The sequence below is a fragment of the Perognathus longimembris genome, chromosome 9 (assembly GCF_023159225.1).
Source record: "Perognathus longimembris pacificus isolate PPM17 chromosome 9, ASM2315922v1, whole genome shotgun sequence".
NCBI classification, from domain to species: domain Eukaryota; kingdom Metazoa; phylum Chordata; class Mammalia; order Rodentia; family Heteromyidae; genus Perognathus; species Perognathus longimembris.
The window spans coordinates 46,227,775-46,254,279 of NC_063169.1; the positions used below are offsets into that span (position 1 = coordinate 46,227,775).

The following is a 26,505-nucleotide window of genomic DNA, read 5'->3' on the forward strand; positions in this document are numbered from 1 at the left end:
AGTGCTTGTCTCCTATACATTAAGCCCTAGGTTCGATTCCTCAGCACCACATATATACAAAATGGCCAGAAGTGGCGCTGTGGCTCAAGTGGCAGAGTGCTAGCCTCGAGCAAAAGGAAGCCAGGGACAGTGCTTAGGCCCTGAGTTCAAGGCCCAGGACTGGCAAAAAAAAAATAATAAATAAAATAAAATTTTTGGGCTGGGGATATGGCCTAGTGGCAAGAGTGCCTGCCTCGGATACACGAGGCCCTAGGTTCGATTCCCCAGCACCACATATACAGAAAACGGCCAGAAGCGGCGCTGTGGCTCAAGTGGCAGAGTGCTAGCCTTGAGCGGGAAGAAGCCAGGGACGGTGCTCAGGCCCTGAGTCCAAGGCCCAGGACTGGCAAAAAAAAAAAAAAAACAAAAAAAAAAAAACAAAAAAAACTCAGTACCGACAAAAAAAAAAAAAAAAAAAAAGTGTAGTCTTTTGTTTTTCTTTTGCCCTACAGTGTTATAAATAATGTTCCAGAAGCTCTACCTCCTGGTCCTCCTCCTTCCCTAATCCTCTTCTTTCTCCTTCTCTTCTTTCTCCTCTATTCTTCTTCTTGTGCTTGTACTGAGGCTTGAACTCAGGGCCTTGTGCTCTCACATGATATTTTTGCTCAAGGCTAGTGCTTTATCATATGGTCCACATCTCTTCCACAACTAGAATTCTGTTGCTGATTGAAGATAAGACTCTCATGGATTCCTTTGCCCAGATGGGCTTCAGACCCAAATCCTCAGATCTCAGCCTCATAGGTAGTTAGGATTATAGCTCTAAACCATTAGCCATTGGCAGTAATATTCTTAAAAGTGTACAAGCTGATAATAAGTTGTTGCAGAAATGTCATTAGCAGATGCTTTTCATCTTGTTAGTTAAATTTTTTTCTACTAAATTCCTACCTATGTTCACTTTTAAAAAATTATTTTACCAAAGCATTTCTAAATCAAGGCAAGAAGATAAGCAGTATAAGATTCTTGGCATGCTTAACAGGGATTTTTTTTTTTAAGTAATTGTCTTTCAACACTAGAAAACAGATTCCTGTTTCTGTCACCATTCCATGTCCACTCTGAGAAATAGGATAGTCAGGGAGGACAAGAGCATAAGGAGATATACACTTGGCTGAGGTAAAGATATTTCAATTACGAATATTTATTAAGAGGCCATATAGTGATGTGAATTTTCTCAAAAGTTCTGGAAAAATTTGTCTTGCAAAAAACTGGACTGGTGAGAAAATGAAAAAGTGCAGTTTCCAAGATTTTGTTAAGTTCTGTGTCTCACAAATGATGAATGAAACTTAAATAGAAGTATAAAGGTTCAAAAAATTTTGACAACTGTGCTGCGCCTGGCAGATTAAAATTTTTATTTAAACTAAAACATTATTATAATCAATGTGATTTTAGGGTATGAGTGAAAAAAACATGTCAAAACCTTTCCAATAGAAATATTCTCACCTATCGCTTCTCAGCCTTCTGGCTAAGATCAAGTGTAGTATCTGTTCTTATCAGAAATAGTCTCACCGCTTGTTAATTATTAACCCTTTAATGATGTTTTGCTAACAGGCACAAAAAAGCAGGTTAGAAACAATCTTCTAAGGCATTCATTTTTATTAAAATGGTCCAAAATGTTAATGGACAGGAATATCATACATGATTATATATTCTATTTATACACACTATTACAAGTTATAAAAAACAAAATCAAATTATTTTGCACAATCAAGTGAAGAAATAGACATTTTCTTCAGTTTTTAATGTAATGCAATTTTCTAAAAGAAGTATTTTAATTAACTAAACTCAGTGCATATGTCAAATTATATAATATCAAGTAGTCAAACTATAACATATCATTATATTGAAGTATCTGTTTCCATAGGAAATGTGAATGCAATTTTAAGAATGACTCATATTTTTATTATCTTAATTTTTGTTTATGATTTAATTATTCTTCCTGTTTTATGGGTGTGCACGTTTTATTTAAGAGTTATATTCATTTGACTTTGTAAATAGACATTTTTTCATTTGGAAGTAATATAGATTTCCCAGTAAGCTATCAACTTTCATAAACATCATTTTGGTGTGGTTATAATAATGTTAATGAATGTATACAAATTTATACTTTGGACTACTTTTTTTTTTTTTTTTTTTTTGGCCAGTCCTGGGCCTTGGACTTAGGGCCTGAGCACTGTCCCTGGCTTCCTTTTTGCTCAAGGCTAGCACTCTGCCACTTGAGCCACAGTGCCACTTCTGGCCGTTTTCTGTATATGTGGTGCTGGGGAATTGAACCCAGGGCCTCATGTATACGAGGCGAGCTCTCTCGCCACTAGGCCATATCCCCAGCCCCTTTGGGCTACTTTTTGAAAATGTTTCATTACTTTTAAATGTGTGTTTCCTTTTTAGAATAATTCCTTTAGGGCAGATTGTGAAAAAACAATTCAAATATTTTAGAAGACATTCATAAAGAATTTAGTGTAAGTGTAAATTCTAACTGTGGAATTTACTTGTAATTATTTTTTATGAACACTAAATCCTTACATTGGTCTAAAGGAGGAAAAAATGAAATTTTCAATTGTTTTCATTGACTAAATTTAATTTTTGTAAATAGCACAGGCCATTACAACTTAGGACAAATATGTACTATAGGAATACATCAATGGGATAAAAGAACAGAAGCAATGATCTTTCTGGTGTCTCTGCCATCTAGTGAAAAAAAAAAAAAAAGAAAAGTAAAATTCTGCCTTACTCTCCCTGACTTTTAATTTAGGCCTATCTGGTCCTTTGGGCACTTCCATTTTGGGTGAAGACTAGTTTTGCTTGTCAGTTATGATAGCTTCATTATTATTTTGACCTTTTGAAGCAAAGGAACTTAAATTTGTGAAAATGATTAAATGGCGAATATTTAGAACATTTAAATTACGATGACATTTCCTAATGTTTTACTCTGTGACTCTTTAATAACGGAAGGTTGAGGTATTCAAAATGTAGAACTTTTAAAGAAAAGCAATTCAGAAAAACGCAAATGTATGCTTACACGTAAAGACAGAACAATATACTTAAAATATACTGGAAACATCTGAGTTAATGCTTCCAATTTCTCCACTTAAACACTCACACCGTTAAATTTTCTGTATGCTAAAAAATCAGGACATTCATACCAACCCTTCTAATGTCATCATTTTGTGAAGATGAAACAAAATGACATATATTTACTATAGGGATAAATTAAACCATTACTTTCATGCTATACCTGAAATGCTTGTTAGTACATATTTTAAAACATGTAAATTTTCATTGTGAAAGACCTGAACATGCAAACAAATGTAAAGGAATCTTTCTTCTTGCCTCTATCCAGCTCCAAAACTTGGCTTAGAAGTCCAAAATCAGGATGGCAGCATTATTGAGTTCTGGATCCTCACCTCCAGAGGCCTCACTGCCTTAGTCTCATCACATTAGTGACTAGGTTTCAACAGATGAACAGCAGAGAGCATAAACATCCAGACCATTGCATAAGCTAAGGAGGGGAGAAGAGTTAAATAATATGTTTATGTGTGTCTTTGATATTCGAGGTAAGATCATCAGGTATAGGCAGCTTTGCTTCTTAATAAAACAAAACAAAACACCAAACACCCCCCCCCCGCCAAAAAAAAAACACACACACACAAAAAAAAACAAAACCCTGATTAGCTGGGCTCTGGTGGCTCACGCCTATTCATCCATTCATCCTAGATATTTAGGAGGCTGAGATCTGAAGAGAGCGCTTCAAAGTCAGCCCAGGAAGAAAATTGCCGGTAGGACTCTTATCTCCAATAAACTACTCAAAAACTGGAGGTGCAGCTGTGGCTCAAGTGCTAGAGCTCTGGCCTTGAGCACAAAACGGCTCAGGCACAGCGCCCAAGCCCTGAGTTCAAGCACTAGTAGTGGCAAAAACAAAAAAATCTGATGAAATACATAGAATTTATATTCATCTACTATTTAGTTCACTGGCATCAGACTCCAGTATTAGCTTGGAGATCCAGCGTGGCCGTCCTAGTTTGCATACTACCTCTTCACACTTTGCAATCATCTAGCAGGATCTTGGGAGAAATACTTCTGAATTGTGGTGAAAACCCCAACATGGGTCAAGGCCCGGGCCCTTTAAGGCAGTCTCGGAGCGCCAGGGATCCGCCCACCGTGGGCGTTTTCTACCAATCCACGGTTCCTCCGGAACGTGCGCTGGTGACGTCACTGCCCCGCGTCGGCCCGCAGCCTGGGCGGTGTATTCGAACCTACCGGACGGGATCCTCGGTTTCCTCACAAGGAGCATGGCCCTCTCCACCACAGTCTTCCAGAGGAGGCCCACGAAGCGCAAGGCTCCCCGCGCCTTTCTCAGGGGCGTCTTCAAGAAACAGAAGCCTCACCTTCGTTTGGAGGCGTGCAGCGACTTGCTGGTGAGTCGGACCGTTCTTGGCGGTAGGAGGGCCGAGCCGGGCCTGTGCCGCGACCTCCGGCCAGCCAGCGAGTCTCCGGCCCAGGCCCAACTCCGAAATCTACTCTTCATATCTGAACCGGGACTGATGGGAATTAGGTAGCCGGAATTTAAAAATCAATGAAGGAGGGCTACTAGTAACATCAGCTAACCTGAAAGGAAAGTTTGTCACACACACCCCCACCCCTCGCTACCGCTCTACCACTTGAGCCACAGCTCCACTTCCAGAGTTTTATATTGCTTTGGTTTGGTTTGGGTGGTTAATTGGAGATTAGAGCCTCAGAGACTCTCTGCCCAGACTGGCTTCGAACATTAAGCCTCAGATCTCAGCCTCCTGGATATCTAGGATTACAAGTGTGAGCCACTGGCACAGGACGGGCGTCGCTTACAGTTTTTAAATATTGTTAGAAACATCTGACATTGCGATTTACTGTGTTCATGAGGAGTATGGAAGCTACACTTAAAAAGTAGGTTTTGAACATTTTTCTCTTTAATAAAACATTTAAATTCCTTTCCCCTTCCTCTCTCTTCTCTTTTCACCTTGCTAAGCAGTGTCTTGTTTTCTCTTAATTTTAGCTGCTTACTTACTAGAGAACTCTGATTGATTCCCAAATGCCTCTCAATTTATATTTTTCCTATACAAATAATAGAACACACTCAGATTTTGGGCCATGAAAATGTGTATATCTATCTGACTCAGTACCTAAAGCATAATGTTCTCCAAGGAAGTAGTCCCAATTAAAGCACTAAAAAATGCTTATGTATTTTAGAAAATTTAGAGTTTGCATGTTGGATTCCTGGAGCACAAACTCTCCTCCAGGTTTCAACCACAAGAGGCATTCCCTGTAACTACCCACTGAACTGTTGGAATAAAGGAGCCATTATAAGCAGACACCTGGTTTTCAGAGAAATGTACAGACCTAGGTTTCACAAACTGTGTAAATAGTCTTGGTGAGGAAATCATTGCAATTGTTCTTCAAATATATTTGTTTATCTAACTCCTCTTTGCTGTAATTCTTGAGAATTTTTACTGTCTTCCCATCTATTGCTTCCCTGAAGTATTTATCTTTTTTTTTCTAGATTGCGCTAGGCTAGAATTGTCTCCATTTTCCCATTCTGCAGCCAAAACACAGCCAAAACAGTCCATACAGCCAAACGCCTGGAAGAGTACTAGTAATAATTTGCACACTTCTTGGTATTCCTTTCATATTTTCTATAAGAAAAGGCAGTGTTGCCTCTTTTACTCCTGCCCTTACTGTGTGTTGGCATAGAGGTGTTATAGGTAAGCTGGGTTTCTTATCGAACAAAGTTTTAGGTAGTTCTGGACATTTTGCCAGAACTTCTAAATGGAACAGGAAATATACCTATCAATGATCGTTAGAAAACTACCAGCCAATATAGGTGATTTGGCAAACATTTTTCAAGTATTAAGCTTCTTTTCAATATACATCCAGTTTTGCCCAGGTGCCCCATAGTCAGGTGGGCTCCATGGTGAGAGGGGATCTAATGGCATGGGAGAGGAGGGGAATTGAAATTCCAAGCAGTTATAGTGGGTTAAAGGAAATTCTTTGCTTACCAACTATTCCTAGGTGACCTACTTGTCTTCTATGGCTTTCATTAAGCATTTCTCCTTTAGTGTCTCTTATATGCTATATATCCACTCAATTTCTTTGCTTAATGGTTTTCTGCTCACTACTATTAATGATTTATAATAAGATGATTATATTAAGAAAATTCACAAATGACAAGAACTTGACTTTTGTACATGAAGTTTTCAATTCAGGAATTGGAGTGGCTCAAGTGGTAGAGTGCCTGCCTTGACTGGAAAAAGCCAAATGAGAGGATGAGATTCTGAGTTCAAGCTCCAGTTCAACCTCACGCACGTGAACACACACACACACACACACACACACACACAGCACCCTTTGTACATCAAGTTGGCTAATAAAAAAAGAAATGAAATGTAAACATTTCCATTTATCATTCTTTAAACATTTATTTTTGAGTAGTTACATATTCAGTTGAATATCTGATTAAAAATATTACACTTCATGCCTTGAACACATGGCTCATGCCTGTAGTTCTGGTTACTCAGGAGGCTGAGATCTGAGAATTGTTTGCTGTTTGAAGCCAGCCAGGGCAGAAAAGTCTGTGAGAGTATTATCTCCAGTTGGCCACCAGAAGCTGGAAGTAGAGAGGTGGCCTCAAGTGGTAACGCACTAGCCAAAAGCTCAGGGACAATGCCCAGGTACTGAGTTCAAGCCCCGGGATGAGGAGAAAAAAAAATTATATGTATATATATATATATATAGAGAGAGAGAGAGAGAGAGAGAGAGAGAAAAGAAAGAAAGTAGGGCCTAAAATACAGTCATTGATGTGTTTTATTTAGTGTTTTGGGGAAATTTAAATTACATTAAACATACACATTTATTTGGAATCAGAAGCAGGAATACTTGGCATTTAAATATGATATAAAATGGTGCTTTAAAAACTTTTCCATGTTCTTTCATCTGCTGTACAGAGCTTTTTTTTTTTTTCCCATGTATTGCAATGCAGTAAGTTTTAGGATCTTATAAAAAGATTTTTTTTCAAAATTAGTGTTTGATACTAAGATTCAGTTTTACTTTTCTTCTAAAGGTTCATTTGAACTGTTTATTGTTTGTCCAACGATTAGCAGAAGAATCCAGGGCTAATGCTTGTGAGAAAAAGTGTGGAATCATTAGCAAGGATCATGTTCTGGCTGCAGCAAAGGTAAAGACTGAATTTCTTTCTTTGAGCAAGAATTAACTTAAAAATACCACCAAGGCCATTGTGTCTGCCTGATCCAGGTACCTTAGCTTAGTCAATTCAGTTGATGTTTGGGTTTTCTAATGGATAGATTTTAGTCATGAAGTTATTTTTCCTTAAGATTAATGGCTACTGTTTTACCATTATTTAGAGGAAAATTAATGTTTGCCCGTCCCTAATCTGAGAATCTTTATAACCTTGATGATTATCAAAAGTTCCTTTGTGGCCATTTTAATTTATCTTGATTATTTTATTTTCCTGCTTTTTGTTGCAGTTAAGAGTGTTTTAGGAAATGCATATCAACAGAGGATTGATTTAAAAGAAAAAACTGTGCTGTCACTGGGGTGTGAACTCCAGGCCTCATACTTGAGTTTCGTTTCCTTGTTTATGGCAGGTGCTCTACTACTTGAGTCATGCCTCCAGCTGGATTTTTGTTAGTAACTTGAAAGTGGCATCTTTCTGACTTCTGCCTGTCTTGACTCCAAAGTATGCCTGATGCTTTTGGACTCAGCCTCCTAAGTAGCTACTGCCCTAAAAACGGATGCCCTGCTAACAGGGTGTGTGTGTGTGTGTTGTGTGTGTGTGTGTGTGTGTGTGTGTGTGTATGTATGTTGGACTCAGCCTCCTAAGTAGCTACTGCCCTAAAAACGGATGCCCTGCTAAAAGTGTGTGTGTGTGTGTGTGTGTGTGTGTGTGTGTGTGTGTGTGTCTGTCTCCTGGGGCTAGAAGTAAGGGGCTGAGTACTGTCCCTGAGCACTTTTACTCGAGGCTAGCATTTTATAACAGCCACAGCTCTACTTCACCTTTCTGTGTTTTGTTGTTGTTTTTTTGTTTTGTTTTGTTTTTCCTGTGGTTAATGTGAGACAATCGTCTCACAGACTTAGTCTTCCTGCTCAGGCTGGCTTCAAACCTCAATCATCAGATCTCAGCCTCCTCAATAGCTAGGATTACAGGTGTGAGCCACTGTTGCCTAGTAAGAATTGATTTTTATTGGTATTTTTATATAATGTAAGAATATGATGCTTAGAGCAGTTTTGCAAATATGTTCTTAGAATATTATTTCCAGAGGATATTAATAGATGCTTCCTTTAAAATTTATGTGCTCAAATTAGTAACCTAACATACTATATATACCTAATATGTTAAAATACCTAAATACCTAACATGTTAATAAACTAACATACTATGTCATGGTCAGTGTCAGAGTTTATTTCTATAAGAATATTTAAGAAAGTAGCAATCATAATTGATTGGGGGTGATGAAGATTATTTTTGACAGGTTATCTTTTCAGTGACTTTAATTTTTACTTGGAAATAATTATACATTCATACAATTGCAAAAGTAGTGAGAGGTTATGAGAAAAGTATCATCAGTGAAGCTTGTTAAACCCTGCTTAACTGAGCATTTTGTAAATATATTTGAGTATACAACAGTGTAGCATTTTATAAATTCATTGGAACATAACTTTCTTTTTCAGTACCTATATTAATATCTTGTAGAACAGAGACATAGTTTATAGACATTTTTGTTGGACTCTGGAAGCCAGGAGTGTCATGTGTAGACTCATTTTGGGATTTAAGTTCTCTTATAATTATAAACATTCTAACTGTTGAAATAAATATTTTTTCAGAAAGAAATGCAGGGATTAAGAGTTTGAATAGTATGTGTATGTGTGCTAAACCTAGGGCTTTTTAAAATTAATAAGCTTATAGGTATTATGTAAAAATAGCTAAATTCTGTTTTTTTTTTAAAACATTGGAGATATTCTGCTCTAATCTTCCCAGGCTTTTGTACAACTAAAATTCTCCATTTGTTTTATTTCTGCCACATGTTTTTAAAATTGAACTGTTTGAGCTTAAGATGGCTAGCTTGATCAAAGCTGATATGTCCAAAAATGAGAAATTTCATGTTGCAGTGGATTTGTACTACTTTAGAGCTATGAAATGCCTGATTTATAGTAGCCTTTCTAAGTTTTAGAATATTCTTTCTCTGGATCAAAAATTGTCTTAAAGTTTGAGATCATACTCTGGATACTTTTTTATTGAAATTGAAGAGATTAGTGATTAGAGGTGACTATAAAATTAGAGACTCTAGAAAGATTTTTACATTCACTGAGAGAAGTAGACTATTGTAGGGAAACCTAAGATCACTTATAAGGGAAAGAATTCCCTGATTACCCTCCAAATTGCCTTTTACAAATCAGAGACTTGTATGTTATTATATACATAGTTTATTTAACTTTTTGTTGAAAATTATGTTTTGGTTTCAGTATATATAACATGAATCTTCTGTTCCTTTCACAGGTAATTCTAAAGAAGAGCAAAGGTTAGACATCAAAGAAAATGTCTTGAATATTTTATGACTTATTATTTTAGGTGATAGAAAATCATAAAATCTTTTTTTTCATATCAGTTTATATCATGATTATTAAAATATTGATTAGATGAGAAGTGTGTATGTGTATTTTTTCTGGCACTGAAACATCTCAAGTTAACTCATAAGACTGTTTTGCCTTTTTAAAAGTATGATGTCCCCTGCTGACCACTGTTCCTAACAAATGACAACTAATAACTGTTTTCTTTCTCTGTAATTGGGCCATTTTGAGAATGTCACATAAATCTTACCATATAAGTGATGACTTTGGGATTTCTATTTTCTCTCATCCTTGTTATCCATTCAAGTTGTTGCACATATCAGTAATTCCTGTTGATTTGTGGGTAGTGTTTAATGGTGTGGCTGTATCATACTTTATGCAACTTAATTTGAGAACATTTTGGTAATTTACCATGTTTGGCTATTACAAATAAAATCAGGATGAATAATTGTGCACAGGTTTTTAGCATGTACATATGTCTTCATCTCTGCAATAAATGGAGTTTCATACTTGGGACAAGTGTTAAGAATATATTTTGCTTAAAAAATACAACTACCAAACTTTTCTACAGTGCCTATACTATTTAATATTTCCATAAGTGGTATATGAAAGATCGCATTATCCAAAACATTTGATACTGTTATTACTATATTAGGTCTTCTGACCTAAGTTCTTTGATGTTTTTATCTGCATTTTCAAAATATTATATCTTAATTGAGTCCTCTTTAAGAAAATACCATATACACAAGGGCTTATAAAAAGAAAGTTTAGGCTAAAGAGCTCCTAGGGACTCTCCCAGAAATATGCTAATCTTGCTTATGAGGATTCTATGCTCATTCCCAAATTACCTCTAAACGGTCCTATATTTTCTCTTTTCTATCACCTTTTGTGTTAAGATTTAATGTATGAGTTTTGGGAGACATAGTCCATATTCTCTAATAATGTTGAACATATTTTTACATGCTTTTTATGTAGATCTTAAGGTTTTAATTTTTTTTTTTTTTGGCCAGTCCTGGGCTTTGGACTCAGGGCCTGAGCACTGTCCCTGGCTTCTTCCCGCTCAAGGCTAGCACTCTGCCACTTGAGCCACAGCGCCGCTTCTGGCCGTTTTCTGTATATGTGGTGCTGGGGAATCGAACCTAGGGTCTCGTGTATCCCAGGCAGGCACTCTTGCCACTAGGCTATATCCCCAGCCCCTTAAGGTTTTAATTTTAAAGAAAAGCTTATTGATTTATTTCTTTCATAGATTGTGTTATTGATGTCATGCTTAAAGATTATCCATCAAATGCTGACTTTTAATTTCTTAACCTATATTTGAAAGCTTTGTATTTTAAATTTACATCTCTGATCCATTTTTGTGTATGTATAAGGAATGAAGTTGAGGAAAAGTGTGTGTGTGTGTAGCAGTGAAAGTCAATTCTACTACCATTAGTTGACAACTATCTTTTCTCCGTTGGACTGTTATGTCACTGTTGTAATTACTTTCAACATGCCATGTGAAACCGTAGCTTCTATTATTGATGATCCTCTTGAATCTGTTTTTCATCTTTATCAAATGTCTGTTGCCTATACTTGGGGGTAAAAGTATGTTGGGCCCGTTCCTATTGTCCGTTCTAATCTGCTGATTTATATTTCTATCAGTGAGTAGTTTCTGTTACTATAGCTTTTCTAGACTATGTAGATTGTTTTTCAGAGCTGTTTTAGCTATTATTCTAGTTATTTTCCTTTATGAATTTTAGAATAATGTTGTCTGTGTCTACAAAAAGACTGTTTTTAGGGAAATTACAGTTGTGTCTCAGTTTGGAGCGAATATGCTCTATTTTGAGCCTTCCATCACTGTTGTATAATATACCCTTTTAAAACAATATCCTCTCTGTTTAGAGCTTCCTTCAGCCATTCTTTTAGGGTAGATTCCATCTTCCTGGTAATTTTTCTTAGGTTCCTTTGTGTAGAGATTGTCTTGATTCCTCTTGATTACTCAAGTATACTGTAATTGGATATAGAATTCTGAGTTGACAATAGTTGTAGCACTTGAAAATATTATATCATTTCCTTCTGGCCATCATGTTTTTGGCAGAAAATCTTTTGTACTTCAAAATGTCTTTCCCTTAATGATTAATGAATTGTTTATCTCTTCTAGGATTTCTCTTTATTGTTTTGTTGTTGCTTTTTTAGAAATTTGACTATGATGGCATAGATTTCACTGGCTATATCCTATATACTCTGAGTGGATCTGCATTTTTGCTCTGGTTATACTTTGTATACTGTTAGCCTTTTTTAAAAGTCAATTTCTCCCTGATTATGGGACTTTGTTGACACACACATTTTTGGTCTATTCTTTCTGTTTGTCAGATCAGTTAAATTCTGTGTTGTATTTTTTAATTCACTGTTTTCATTGTTTTTCCTCTTCTGCAGTGATTGACCCACTGAAGGGAATTTTTTAAAAAAAAATTCCAGTTTTCTTTTTTTTTAGTTTTCTGTCTTTTCTGAGACTTATTTTTCAAGGGTGGTTTTAATTATTCATGGGAGCATTTTTTTTCTTAAGTGATCGCTTTGAAATCCTCATCTGATAATTCTTAACATCTGTGTTATCTTGGTGTTGACTTTTAACCATTCAATTTGAAGTCTTACTGACTATGGTATTAGGATTTTTTAAAACTGAAAGTTGAACATTTTAAGTATTACAAGACTCTTGATCTTTTTTGAATGTTACCTTGTCATGGACTTCCTCAACCGTATTCTGGTAAATGCATAGCTGTATTTTATTGTTATTTTTGGTAGTATGGAAGTTTAGATTCTGTATTTGGCTTTTTGACAATGGTAGTAAGAAGTATTGTCTTACACTGTTGAGTAGGGGTGATATTTGTAGCACCCCTCTAGGTTTTTGTATGTACCATCCTGGATGGTATTAATCTAACCCAATTTTTTAAAAGGAAGAGATGATAACAATTTTAAGAATAGATATGAAATAAATACTTATGTGTCATAGAAAAAAAATCAGAAGTGGGAAAAGATAAACAAGAGAAACCCCCAAAATAAAAGACTCATAAAGGACTACTTTGAGGTTTTTTTTTTATTTTTGCTAATTGAATAACTTACAAGAATGAATAAATTCCTGGAAACACGCTCTACCAAGATTAAATCATAAAGAACTAGAAATTCTGAACACATGAATAATTAGTAGGAAGAGTGAACCAGTCACCACAAATCTAACAAGAAAAGCTCAGGATGACAGTACCAAAGCAAAATTTTACCAAAACTTCAAAAGCGAATTAGTACTTTAAAAAAACAACAACAAAAAACAACTTTCAGAATAGAAGAACTTGCATGAAGCAGTCTGTGAAGCCTGGTACTCAGAAACCACAACCAGACAAAAGTCTTGCAAGAAAACCAAAGAATAGATCAATATTTTTGATCATAAATATAATTAAATACTAATTCAGCCAAGTTATGAATCCGGCCACCAACGTATTGGGAATGGAGTATAAAGATAGTTTTAACAAATGCAAGTGTGTCAGTGTGGTATGATAGTAAAGAGAATTGTGATTAAGACAGTATTTCAGAGAAATTATCTGATAAACATGTCCATTTATGATTAGGATTTCAAAAAACAGTATAGAAGAAATGTGTCTTAGCCAATGAAGGACATATATGAAATGCAACTATCTATCAGTAATTGGGAAAAATGAAAGCACATAAGATCTGAATAAAGCAAGTACTGTCCTATAGAAATAGAAACCTGTTTATGGAAGAGTTGTAGAACCATTTTCAAATAATATTAGAAAATGGAGGGGTAGCTCAAGTGGTAAAGCACCATCCTTCACCAAAAAAGCTAAGTGATAGTGTGAAACCCTGAGTTTAATATCCCAGTACTGGCACAAGAAAAAATATGAGCATGTATGTAAGACTTGATGCTCAATTTACCTTATACGAGCATATAAAGAATATGTAATTCGTAACATAATTTTAAAAAATGTGTTAGAAAAATTGGCTAGGGGCTGGGAATGTGACCTAGTGGTAGAGTGCTAGCCTAGCATGCATGAAGCCCTGGGTTCGATTCCTCAGCACCACATTTACAGAAAAAGCCAGAAGTGGTGCTGTGGCTCAAGTGGTAGAGTGTTAGCCCTGTGTTCAACCCCACAACAGGCTAAGAAAACTAAAAATTGTCAAATGTACAAGCAGTTTTGCTCTCTTCCCTGTTTTCCACCATGTTTTACCTTAATATATTCCTAAAATTAATGGAAACAACTGACTGGACCTAAAATGTCTGAAACCATGAGCCCAAATTGTTTTTTGTTTTTGTTTTTGTTTTTGTTTTTTTGTCCAGTCCTGGGCCTTGGACTCGGCCTGAGCACTGTCCCTGGCTTTCTTTTGCCACTTGAGCCACAGTGCCACTTCTGGCTGTTTTCTGTATATGTGGTGCTGGGGAATCGAACCCAGGGCCTCATGTATATGAGGCAAGCTCTCTTGCCACTAGGCCATATCCCCAGCCCCCAAATTGTTTTTTGTTTTGTTTTGTTTTTCCTCTTTCTTTAGTTTGGGTAGCAGAGTGGTTTGAACTCAGGTATTCACTTGCTAGTCAGGCAGTCTGCCGCTTGAGTTGTGTCCAGTATTTCCTCCTTTCAGTTGGTTATCTTAGGTATTTCATCATAGCAATGGAGAGCTGATTGACATTATCCTATTCAGCTTCTTATTATCTCAAGAACAAAGTAAATCTGATAACCTTTGTCAGGGAATTTAAGTGGTTTGAGACCAAATGTTTTACTTTGACAAGTGTAACCTGGCATACCATTCTTTTACTTGGCAGGTGACCTTATCCCTAGTTTGACCTGTGACCAAGGCTTCCTTAGTTCACCAAAAATGTTCCCTTGCCTCATAAGTTTCCCAGTGGAAATTTTGCCTTCCCATGGACTAGGTAATTCTCATACAAGAAACTATCTTTGAAGACCAGGATTTCTTAAAGTTGGTATCCACCATAATGCCCTGGTTGATTTTTATTGGCTCTCTGATATCCATGATTTAGAATTTATATTTTTGCTATTATGAGAGACTTAGAAACAGAAAAATGTTTTGTCCATATTTTAAAAAATCTTGTTGTACAACTGAGTTTCATTTTGACATGTTCATATATGCATTCAGTGTACCTTGATCATTCTCCATTTATAAACGTGTTTTACCAAATCCAAATGCAACCAAAATAAATAGTGCTTACAGAATTTTCAGTTATATTTGCAGACCAAACAAAATATTAAAACTGGGCTCAAAGACCCATATGAAATTCTCACAGAACGCATGTCTGGACCTCTGAGTCCATGAAGCAAAATGACTGATTTTTTTTTAAAATGTTATAAAGAGCTTACTAGAACAAGACTTTTTAACCTTTATTTAACCTTTTTAGTTGCTTTATATAAGGTGGCATTATCCAAACCCGATCTCAAAATCAACATAGAGCTTCTACTAGAAACAGTAGACATGATCTGAGTGACCAGAAACAACAGTTTGTATACTGAATAGTGGAAGTGGAGACTACAGAAAACTCAATGTTGTTATTTAACCTGGTTTCCAGGAGTTGTAATTTTTCTTCATAGTTTTTCTTTTAGATATCAGTTCTGGAAACATAAGCCTAAGTTTTCTCTAAATAGTAGAATATTGCAATGTCTATTTTTGCCAGTACTGAATAGAAGAAGCTGTTACATCAATAAACCTAAATACTAAATTAACATTTTTCGTGTGTGTGTGTCTGTGTGTTTGTGTATGGGGGAACAGGTTTGAACTCTGGGTGTTGTGCTCACTCGGCAAGTTATGTCCTTTTCACTTTTTTTCCCTGTGAACTTTTCTTTCTTTGTGGTACTGAGGGCCAACCTCAAGTCATCATGAATGATAAGCAAGCCCTGTAACACTGAGTAATACCCCTATATCTCCTGTAATTTTCTTTTAAAAATTGTTTGTACTCCAGGTTTTTTGAATGAAGATTCAAACTGGAATGACTTTTCTTGACTTGTGTATAACCACATGAAAGACAAATGGCTAGAAGATAGAAATTGTTTCAGCAATACTTATGTGACATTGGAACAGCTTTGGCTTGCACACTTAAGTTTTATCTTAAACACATAATTCTAGTTAGCATAAAAATACACTTAGAAAGAAAAATGGCTACATCTGTTAAGTCTCAACGTGAGAAGTCCTTGTAGACTCAGAGCCACCAAGGTTTCACTCTATAGGGACAGTATATTGCTTGGTGCAAAGAAGCTGAATGTTTTGTTTTTCATAAAAGCACACCAGTTTAGGAAATTGTTCAGATTAGAGGGATTTGGAATATGGAAGAACTACAGCTGTACAAATTGTAAACTGGGAGCCTGAGCCCTAAATTTGACCCATAGGTAACTTTTATTAGCATGTATAAAGTTTTTTTAGTTGACTTAGTAATAGCATTTCTAGATATAAGTTTATATGCAAAATTAATTTCTGCTTTTATTTGAAAAGTTGGACAATATAGTAATAACACATCCATAATCAGTTACTCTCTTTATATGAAGACATATTCTTTGATTCACTCCAGTCAGGCCTGCCTGCTTTACTTTTGTCTATGATGGTCAGTTTACAAACTTAAAATCTGGCATTTCTCTTAAAATTTCTGACCAATTTTCGTGACATACTCTATCCATAACCCAGTTATGTTGTTCTCATCATGGTAATTTCCAAAATGTTCTCATATTTCTAGTAGCAATTACCATGTAACAGGGGTTCCAATGATTACTCATTTTTAATTCCAGTAGGAATAAGTAGGTATTTGAGGAATCTGATCTCAAGCAGAATAGGGCAAAGTATTTCAACTCTTCCAAGAATGGTTTCCATCAACCCCATTTTTCCCATCCAATACAAGCTGTTACTTGACAACATTTTCTGTATCCATGAAGGCTACATAAGTACATAAACCTTCCTAAGGGAGGTTTTGGGGCTTTCTGGTTTTTAATACATACATACATACAGATACACATACATACGTATGTTTACATATATATATACACATTCATATATATGTATATATATATAAACACACACGATACATGGGATTTGGTTCCTTCTAAACCAAAATGGATCATCTCATTGTACTTAAGAGTGTTTCCCTTTTCCCTATATAACATTTTTCTAGGAACCATAATAACACATAGTTATTTGTCTTATATTCACTCCATTGACAGCCATGAAAATGCCCTCTAGATTTAGTTCTAGGGCGGTCATTTAAAAGACATCTGGTACTAAAAGTAATAGAATTTTGAATGGTAGTCCCACAAATTTTTCTGTGTATGCTATTTTCATTATGGAGCACTGAGTTATGTATTTGTTGGATGGATGAGTATTAGAACCACTTCGTGCCTATTCTGTGTTGTATTGAAAGAAACAGAAACCTGTCTTCAACTCTTGAAGGAGATAGATAACTCTGGGTTCTTTTAGAGACATTGTATACCGATTTCATTAGAATGTCACATAGAAAACATAACAGAATTTCCCCTTCTTCAGTTTCCTATTTGTGAAAGTTGTTAAAACTCTGATTCTTTCCAAGTGTTTCCATTTACTTACGAATGGGGTAATGTCATTCTTTCTGATGGAAGCATAAAATTACATTGTGTGGGTATGTATATATTCATTGGTATATATATATACACACACACCACTTTTTCTTGATCTATTCATTAACCAAGGGGCATCTGGGTTGGTTCAATATTTTAGCTATGGTAAGTAATGCTGCAATGAACATGGTTGTGCTGGTAGCTTTAGTATGGCCTTGTTGGTGATCATTTGGGTAAATGCCCATAAGTAGGATTGCTGGTTAATAGGGGAGCTTTATGTTTAAGTGAAGTGAGCCAGACCCAAAGAAACATAGATTGTATGGTTTCCCTCATTGGTAATTAGTATAGGTCTAGGATAGTCTTAGCAGAGGATCACAATAGCTCAATAGCTATGCACATATGATAATATAAAATGATGCTAAATGAAACCAACTCCAAGATATGGAAATGAGGTTTTTCAATGTTATTTCTAGTGTACTATATGAAATTTTTTTTCTTATATTTGTCTTCCCTATGGTTTATCCCTGTTGTCACTGTATTTGATTTTGGCACCCTGGGTATTGTATATATGTTTATCTGAATTAGGGAAGGGAAGGGGAACATCAAAATGGTGAGACAGGACAAAGGGCAAACCATTGCAACAATACTCACAGAACAATATGTTGGAAATTAACTGTACAACTTGGGGGTGGGTGTGAGGGAGGGAATGTGGGAGAATAATGAGAGGAGGTAACAAGTTTGCCAAGAAATGTACTCACTACCTTATGTATGTAACTGTAACCCCTCTGTACATCACCTTAATAATAAATTAAGTTAAAAAATAGTAAAAAAAAAATCTGAGTCTGCCACTCACTGTATGGGACTATTACTACTATTTCTCTAGTGTTTAAAGGTCTTTTTTCTCTCCACTGATCTTTCAACTATCCCAATGTGCTAATGAACACATGACATTCACTATTTTGTTATCCCCACCTCTCTATTTTTCTAAAAAGAAATTCCATTTTTGGGTTACTTTTCTCATGTGAAGGAGCCTTTTTCTGAATAAATAATTTTTTTCCAGTTTCCTATATGCACAAAAATGCTCAATTCATTTAGTGTATTTCTTACCTTATTCCCGTTCAAATCTTTTGTATCCACAGACCATGATTGGGAAGAAGAATATGTATAGAAATAATGTTGTCTATACAAAACAAATTTAATACATAGGTACTATAATGTAGGAAGTCAGGGTGTAGATTGAGCTCAACCTCTGCATTTGGAAAACCACAAACAGAGAGGAAGCACTTTTAGTAGCCATGTTTGGAAAATAGACACCATACTGCCTAGTGGTCTTGTCCTCTGTTGTTACAAGAAGTCCAACAAATAGAAGATTCTCAAGTTGAGTGAGAAGCAGTCTTCAAGAGCAGTTAAGGCTTTTGAGTAACGGTAGCTGAAGATAGAGGAAATGATGAAGAGTATATGTAGTTTGATTGTTATATCACAGTTGTAACTACTTTCAACATCCCATGTGTATCTGTAGTTTATACTGTTGATGATGTTCTTGTATCACCTTCTTGGATTGTATCTACACTATCTCTGTAATCTTGTCTGAGTATATTGGAAACCGTGTATACTGGTACTAGAATTAGGAAATTGAGAGGGAATACCAAAATTGAGAGACAAATGTTAAATTAAGAGAAACAACAACAAAAGCAATACTTGCAAAACTGTATGGTGTAAGCGAACTGAACACCTCAGGGGGGGAAAGGGGGAGGGGGGAAGGGGATATAAGGGACAAGGTAACAAACAGTACAAGAAACGTATCCAATGCCTATCGTATGAAACTGTAACCTCTCTGTACATCAGTGTTATAATAAATATATAATAATAATAGTAAATAATAAAAAATTAAGTAATTAAAAAAACAAAAAACAAAAATGTACAACTTGGAAAACAATGTCATTAAATTAATAATTAAAATTTTAAAAATAGGTTCTAACTATTCATTAGGTCTAGTAGTTTTACTTTAAAGTAGTGTAGAAAGGAGTAATGAACATGCATAGAAAGTAAATATTGTTAAAGACTGATGTAATTCAAACCAGGGAGCATATTCTTTAAGAGTAGCAAAGTCAGTAGCTCTGTAAAGTTGAAAAAGTATAGGCTTAGAAATAAGATGGTAAAAATTGATTTGGGATAGTTTATTGGTTGTCATCAGATTGGAGTCTTTTTACTTATAGCTGGACAACACAGAATTAATGCAGCATTTTATTTAAATATAGGGGAAGTAAGACAAGTATAGATATGGCTTGAAATTTGTTTTATTGGATACTAAAACAACTGAGATCTAATATATCACACAACTGTGAAGTAAGTCAACATTAAGATAGTCATGTATAGCACGAAATAAATATTGAGTGAATTTTTAACCAAAAAATTACATCTGCTCCTACTTTAGATTTCAAATGACAGAATCCACTCTAGTTACATAACGAATAATTTCATGTATTCTTTTAGTGCCTTGCTGATTACTTGCTGTATGAATAAGTTCATGTGAGGAAATCCAGTGAAGTGTAACTATTCTACAAAAGTTCTTTGCTGGGAAGTAAAGATCTGGCTCTAGTGGCAAAGTACTAAGATTGAGCAATCAAGCTGAGCCACAGCCAGAGTGAAAGGCCCTTAGTTCATGTTGGGTACTGGCACAAACAAAAAAAAGTTAAAAACAAAACAAAAAAACAACTGATGGTTCACCCCTGTAATCCTAGCTACTTAGGAGACTGAGATCAGGATTCCATTTCAATGCCATCCCTGGCAGGAAAAGTCTTATCTCCTAATCACAGAAGAAGCTGGAAGTGGTGCTATGGCTCAAATGGTAGAGTTCTAGCCTAGAGAACAAATAGGCTCAGAGACAGCTCCTAGGCCCTGAGTTCAAGGCCTAGGACTGGCAAAGAAAAAAGAAGGTACCAGGAAGCTATACAAAATACAGTGATGTAGGTGTCAACGTGTATTAGGTTAAGTGGTGGAACTGGCTAGAAAAGTCTATGGTATTCTTTCTGTGCATGGCACAAATAAATAACCATATTATAATTAATTTGCACACAGGCAAAGTGAAAGAAAAATATTGAGATCTATGAATTAATAAATAGAGAGGAATGAGGAGACGTGGAGCCGACTTCTGGTCAGAAATACAATTCCAGAGAAAATGGAGAGTTCCTACCTCTTTGTCTACCCCATCTTTGCTCTCCACATTTTTTTTCTTTTTTTCTCAGTTTAGTATAGCAATGGTCAAGGGTCTGTCTTGGACCTCAAAGCTGTTTTCGTACCTACATTTGCCTACTACTTGCCTTCTTTCCTTCCTTATCTACTGCTTCTTTTTCATCTCCTTGATTTATTTTTCTTTTCTGCCTCAGTCCTTTCTATTGCCCTTCACTTTTCCTTACTCCTTATTCCTTTTTCTGTATTTAGGCTTTATAAACTACATGTAAGTTTAATTCTGTGATAGATTTGAATTTATAATTCTTTGCTTTCTTGAGAAAGCATATGAAGAGACCAATATATTCTAACTTAGTGAGCCTAGGAAATTAAAAATATTCTGATTTGGTCTCTTTTTACTGCTCAGGGCCTATAGAACTGATCTTTATTGTAGCTTTGGCTGATGATGGAAAGATCTCAAAATGACTCTTCAAATGAAACTATCAAGAAATATAACACACATATCCAGAAGATGGAACTGGTTGAGATACTAACCTAGTTTTCTTTGGCTGTCTGGCATCTTGCTTAGTATAGTAAGTGAATGAATAAGTTAGTGGACAAAGTGAAATAAAACTTGCTACAAGAAAGTAACAACTTTGTGTTCTACAGAACCAACAGCGATCAATGTCTGTATACCGAGCTGAAAAAAAATAATTTCTTCCTAGTAGCTTTCACATCTCAAGATTGAGGCTAGGGAGCAGGTTGGGACAATGTACCCAATTGCTGCCTTTCTCCTAAGATGGAATGGGCATCTTTTAACATAAAAACATTTCTTTCTTCACCCTTTATTGTCAAAGTGAAGTACAGAGGGGTTACAGTTTCATATGTAAGGCAAATACTTTTCTTATCCAACTTGTTACCTCCTCCCTCATTTCTCCCCCTCCCCCTCCCCATTTCTCTCTTTCCCCCATGAGTTGTACAGTTGGTTTACAAGAAATGGTTTTGTAAGTCATTGCTGTTGCTATGGATTGTCTTTTTATCCATTGTCTCTCCATTTTGGTATTTGCTTTCCCTTCCCTAGTTCCAATACACATATATACAGTATCCAGGGTTGTAAGATCAGTTACAGTGATAGGAGGGGCAATGGGGAATGGAATGGACTATGGGAGAAAAGGGGGAATGGGGAATGGAATATGAGAGAAAATAAAAGGGTATGGTTTCACATGGCATGTTGAAAATAACAATAACAGTGATAAACCACTTATTCCCGTAACTTGGGGTCTGAAATTGTCTTAGACTTATTCTTCTGTCAGTGACACTCCTAACAACAAATTACACCAATAGTAAAAGCAGCCTCTCTTGTCATTCCAATACTTAATGTTTGCAGGTGGCTACTCAGGAGTCAGCTACATCTTCTAGTCAGTATGAAACAGTTGGCAGCTCAGGAGTTTGAGACAGGAGAGCAGAGCCAGAGCAGATTCTGCAACTGAGATCTTGTCATGGGGCATCTATTTCTTAGGAAGCACTTTCATCAGAATTTCAGTGATTAAGTCTGCCACACAATTTGTGTTTTTAGTCATATTACTACAATACTTACATTTTTCCCCCTTAGGGCACACTGCAGATTACATAATACTTTACCTTAATCATAGGCTTTGTCAGCAGAAAAGTATTCCATATGGTGAATACTGTGCCATTGGCTGGAAAAAAAAATGAGAGAAAAGCAAGTAAATGCCTTCTATTGATGGAGGCAGCCTGGTATGTGTAAGTAGGAGCTATGGTGGGGTCATTGGCTATCATTTTGACTGAGCCAGGATGAGTTGAATTTATCTTAAGTGCACAGTTCAGCCTGTGTGCATCTATCTTTAGATAAAGTTCTGTTTTTATAAGTATAGCAACTCAACTGCATATCAACTCAGTAATTACTTAATTTTTTCTTAGGCTCTGAAGCTGAGGCAGAACCAAAGATGGCCGTTTATTTCCCCTATTGTAAGAGTAGGGGCTATGGGAATGGAGGAGAACAAGAGAGCACTTTGACCTAGATGTCAATTTACAGAGCATTTAACATTCTGCTGTTTTTCAACAGAAGTTGTGTAGTGGTTACAGAAATACCCATAATCTACTAAAAGCTTTTATACTTTTAGGAGCATGTCCACCTCTCCAATTAATTGGGAGCACCTTATGTATTCACTACTTTGTCTAACTTTCAGCATCCTATTCTAAATGAAAAATTCAAACTGGTCACTAGAGACTTTAAGTAGGCCTATGTGGCTGTTATTCAAACATTTTATTTTAGACCTTGGTAAAATATAACAGCAGACAAATTATTACTGTTTACTTAAATCAGGATACGATTCTTAAACAATCCTTTTAGGATATGTGTGTGAGGAAGAGTGGAAGACAATTTCTGCAGCCGTGTCAAGCTCATATTGCAGAAGAGGCTAGGTATGTACCTTTCTAGATGTTTAGCCAACATACAGTAAATCTGTTGTATCACATTGAGACTGTTATGGGATTTTCTCACATTTAGACATTGAACAAATGTACTTGAAAGCAGTCTTTTAACTTGTTTTGCATAAGTCAAGCATATGCTAACAGCTCCTCACTTTGAAAGCACTATCCAAGTATCACAATGTCTGTTCCAAGGTCTAGACGATTTCCAGTCCCTCTGTCAAAGAGCAAATAACAAGAAGAGACTTATTCCAAATACAAGTCAACCAGAACCTTGGAGAACCTTCACAGTAACTTTCTTTGCACAACAACTAGAGGAAATTTTGTGAATAACCCACAGTGGGGAGCACATAACCCCATAATACTCAGAACACATTTCCCAAGTTACACATGATGACAAGGTAAACATTTGCTTAAGAACTCCTTCAAAGGGGGAAATGGTATGAAATTACCAGAGGAACTCTCCCATCTTTTAAGCCTCAAATAAGCAACAGCTTGGCTCTACCCAGCACCCTCAGGGTCTGAGTGCTACAAATGATCACATCCTTTGGTTTAAAGGGAACAAAACCTAAGCTTTCCCATCAAAATACTTGTAACTGTTAGCCTGGCAGGATGAAGGTAGGACTTTATATGAGTGCATGGTAGTTGTTATTTCTGATACTTTTGTACTTTTGCATCCTGCTGCATCTCTCAGGTGGCTCCTAAACATTCCATGCCCAGACAATTATGTGTATTCATTTAGTGTTTTTCAGCTTAACAGTGATTGAATTCTAGAATTTTTCAGCTTAACAGTGATTGAATTCTAGAATTTTCCAGTGTGGATGAAATTCTCAGGTACTTGTTATAGTACCATAAAACCATGGCACAACAATCATCCCACATGTAAGGGCTAATAATAGTTAAATGCCCCTAGAGTTTCAGGCACTAACTTTATTTCAACCATTGTCAACAGAACAACAACAGAAAGAAAGGTACTGGCCATGCAGTCTATCCCTGAATGAGATAAAGCTATGATGGTGAAATATTTTATCGTAATACTTTAAGACTCATTCTTTCAAAGATATATTGCACCATGATTATTGAGTACATAAAACATTCATTGGTCATTAATCTTAAGATGAAGATATGAATCTGAAGTCCAGAGAGGAGGATAAGAGCTGTATGTGCACAATAAGATCCATAGAGTGCAGAATAGCAGGCATGTTTATGTGACAATTTGAAAATATTATTTCTGATCCCATAGTTGCTCTCTTTAGAGAAAAAGGAAATCTACTCCATATTCTTTATGGGAAAAGGACATGTATAAGTAAGTCTGGATAAAGAAATTGGAAAGGTTAGCTACTGATATTATAAATATAAGTATATTGAATAAAAATGAACCTAGAAGAAATAAACATTTTATTTTGCTGTTATGTACTATATAGTACACTACATATATTATGTATATTATTAAGTGTGTAAATTTTGTTATGCTGTTATTTTGCAGTCAACATCTCTCTATCTTTTTGCATAGATAAATAATTGACCCTTCAGTATCTGGTATTTTATGCTACTTATGAAACCTGTTAATTCTTACTTATTGAGATTTGAAAAAGTTAAATGCAGAAAAGGGCCAGGCATTTGGGAGGCTGTGGGAAACTGTCAGTTTGAAGCAAATCTGAGTTGCTTAATGAGTTCAAGGGCAGCCTAAGCTACATAGTGATACACTATTTTGAAAATAATAACTAGAGTAATGCTTAAAATTAATCAGTTATAAATCCACTCAATAAAGAGGCCAAAAGCCATGAATTAAGTCTTCTCTGTGAGGACTATGGATTATGCAGTTTTCTCTGTCAAAGGAACCTCTAGTATATAAAACTCAGAGGGAAAGTTTATGTAATCTCAGGAAATAATTGTTTCTTTTTTTGCAAAAATTTGAGATTAAATTTTAATTTGTGGAGCCATTCTTTCATTTACAAGATGTTTCTTCATGGAAAATATTAAGTTTATTAAAAAGAACACTAGAGGAAATGTTACTCATTCTTGAGTATGAAGCCTAACTTGTGTGTGCTTTGGGAATAAAGGAAAGATATGGGTCTCCAGTGTGTTAGACTATCCCTTTAGATAAATTTAATGCTCTGATTTTTATTATGCTACTAACAAGCTTTCTGCTTCTCCTGAAAGTTGTACTGTTTTACTTTAACCAACATGGTTTGAATCCCATCCAACATTTTACTAGTATTTGTCAGTGGTAAGCTTAGTGTTGTTGGATTTGTTAAATTTGTTTAAAATCATTTCTAGTTGTATGACTGGTAATGGTACACACAGCTGGTAAAATAACAGTGATATGATTGAATTAGTTGACATATCATGCAATTATTGGGGCTTAAATTCTTGTTAGTGTGATTATTGTGGAGAAAAAAATCAAGAGAATTCAAGTATAATTTCATGAAAATATAATTATAATGTGTGTGTGTGTGTGTGTGTGGTGTATGTATGTGTGTGTGTATGTGTGCCAGAATTGGGGCTTGAACTCAAGGCTTTACACTATCACTTGGCTTTTCTGCTTAAGGCTGGTGCCCTACCAGTCTTTAGTTGTAAATGGAGGTAAGAGCCTCTTGGATTGGTCTGTGTTGGATGGCTTCCAACCTAGAGCCTCAGATTTCAGCTTCCTGGGTAGCTAGCTAGGATCACAGGTGTGAGCTGCAACCATCTGCTTGAAAATTATAATCTTTGGCAGTTAGAAAACACATTTTCAAAAACAAAATTCACTATATTATAATACTTTTAATTTTTGTTTCTTTTACTTTTTCTTTTTTAAAAATAAAATCCATATGAGGTATTTGAAGTTTGTATTTAAATATTTCCATTAGGGCTTGGTAGCAGATGAACAGATCAGAGTTTCATTATCATTTCAAAATTATCTGGTTGATGGGCTGTGCTACCAACTCCTGAAGTTCATTGCTAGAGTGATCCTCTGCTAGAAGAAATCCTTTTGGCAAAATTTCAGTGTGGAACAGAAATTGGAAGGTGATTTAAGCTCTGTAGAATAGAAGGAGAGAGAGTCAAAGTCCAAGCCAATCCTGAAATAAAGTGTTTTAGTATAGAAATACATTCCTCCAAATTAACTTTGCCCTTAATTTGTGAATGGAATTGTAAGTAATGCAACTTCAGAGCCCTGAAGCCCACCTATGAGCTTAGTGATGAACAATGGCATTTCTGTTGTCTCTAACATTGAATAGGGCCACCAAAGTGGCTTTCTCAGCTTTAGGCAAAGCTCTTGAAGATGTCAGAGAAAGGACAAAAGATAGTGCTAAATACTATGGATGTGAATCTTGTATCAAATATCTCTCTGAAGCCATAAGTGACTCAATGTCTTAACTTTAGCTCATCACAGGATTCATAGTAGGTACAACAAAATGTTTTTTTTAATTAAATAAAGTTAATTTAATCTTGCTGAAACATATATTAAAATCTTATTTCCCTTCAAGAATTTAGCAGTTTTTGTGGTGGCATCAACAAACATGGTTTCTGCCCCATGAAGTTTGCAATTAGTATTTGCTGAATTTATTAATTAAAAATTATTTATTTAATTTTGTTTAATTATTTTGTCTTGAATAAGGATGATGATGATGATGATAATAATAATAATAATGATAATGATAATATAGGAAGCTTTGAAAATTAT

The 26,505-nt window shown here is 35.7% G+C and overlaps 1 protein-coding gene and 1 pseudogene across 2 annotated transcripts; both read left to right on the forward strand.

Moving 5' to 3' along the window:
* Positions 1 to 1,478: 1,478 nt before the first annotated feature.
* On the forward strand, positions 1,479 to 1,627 carry LOC125357813 (annotated as a pseudogene).
* A 2,579-nt stretch (positions 1,628 to 4,206) lies between these two features.
* Cenpw (centromere protein W) lies at positions 4,207 to 9,721 on the forward strand. Of its 2 annotated transcripts, XM_048354648.1 has the most exons (3): positions 4,238 to 4,448; positions 7,124 to 7,237; positions 9,578 to 9,721. In XM_048354648.1, the coding sequence occupies exons 1-3, from the start codon at positions 4,323 to 4,325 to the stop codon at positions 9,602 to 9,604; spliced, it is 267 nt and encodes an 88-aa protein (XP_048210605.1). In that variant the 5' UTR covers positions 4,238 to 4,322; the 3' UTR covers positions 9,605 to 9,721. The 2 variants fall into 2 exon arrangements, with proteins under 2 accessions (XP_048210606.1, XP_048210605.1); XM_048354649.1 differs by lacking the exon at positions 9,578 to 9,721 and having other exon boundaries at positions 4,207 to 4,448; positions 7,164 to 7,241.
* Positions 9,722 to 26,505: the final 16,784 nt, after the last annotated feature.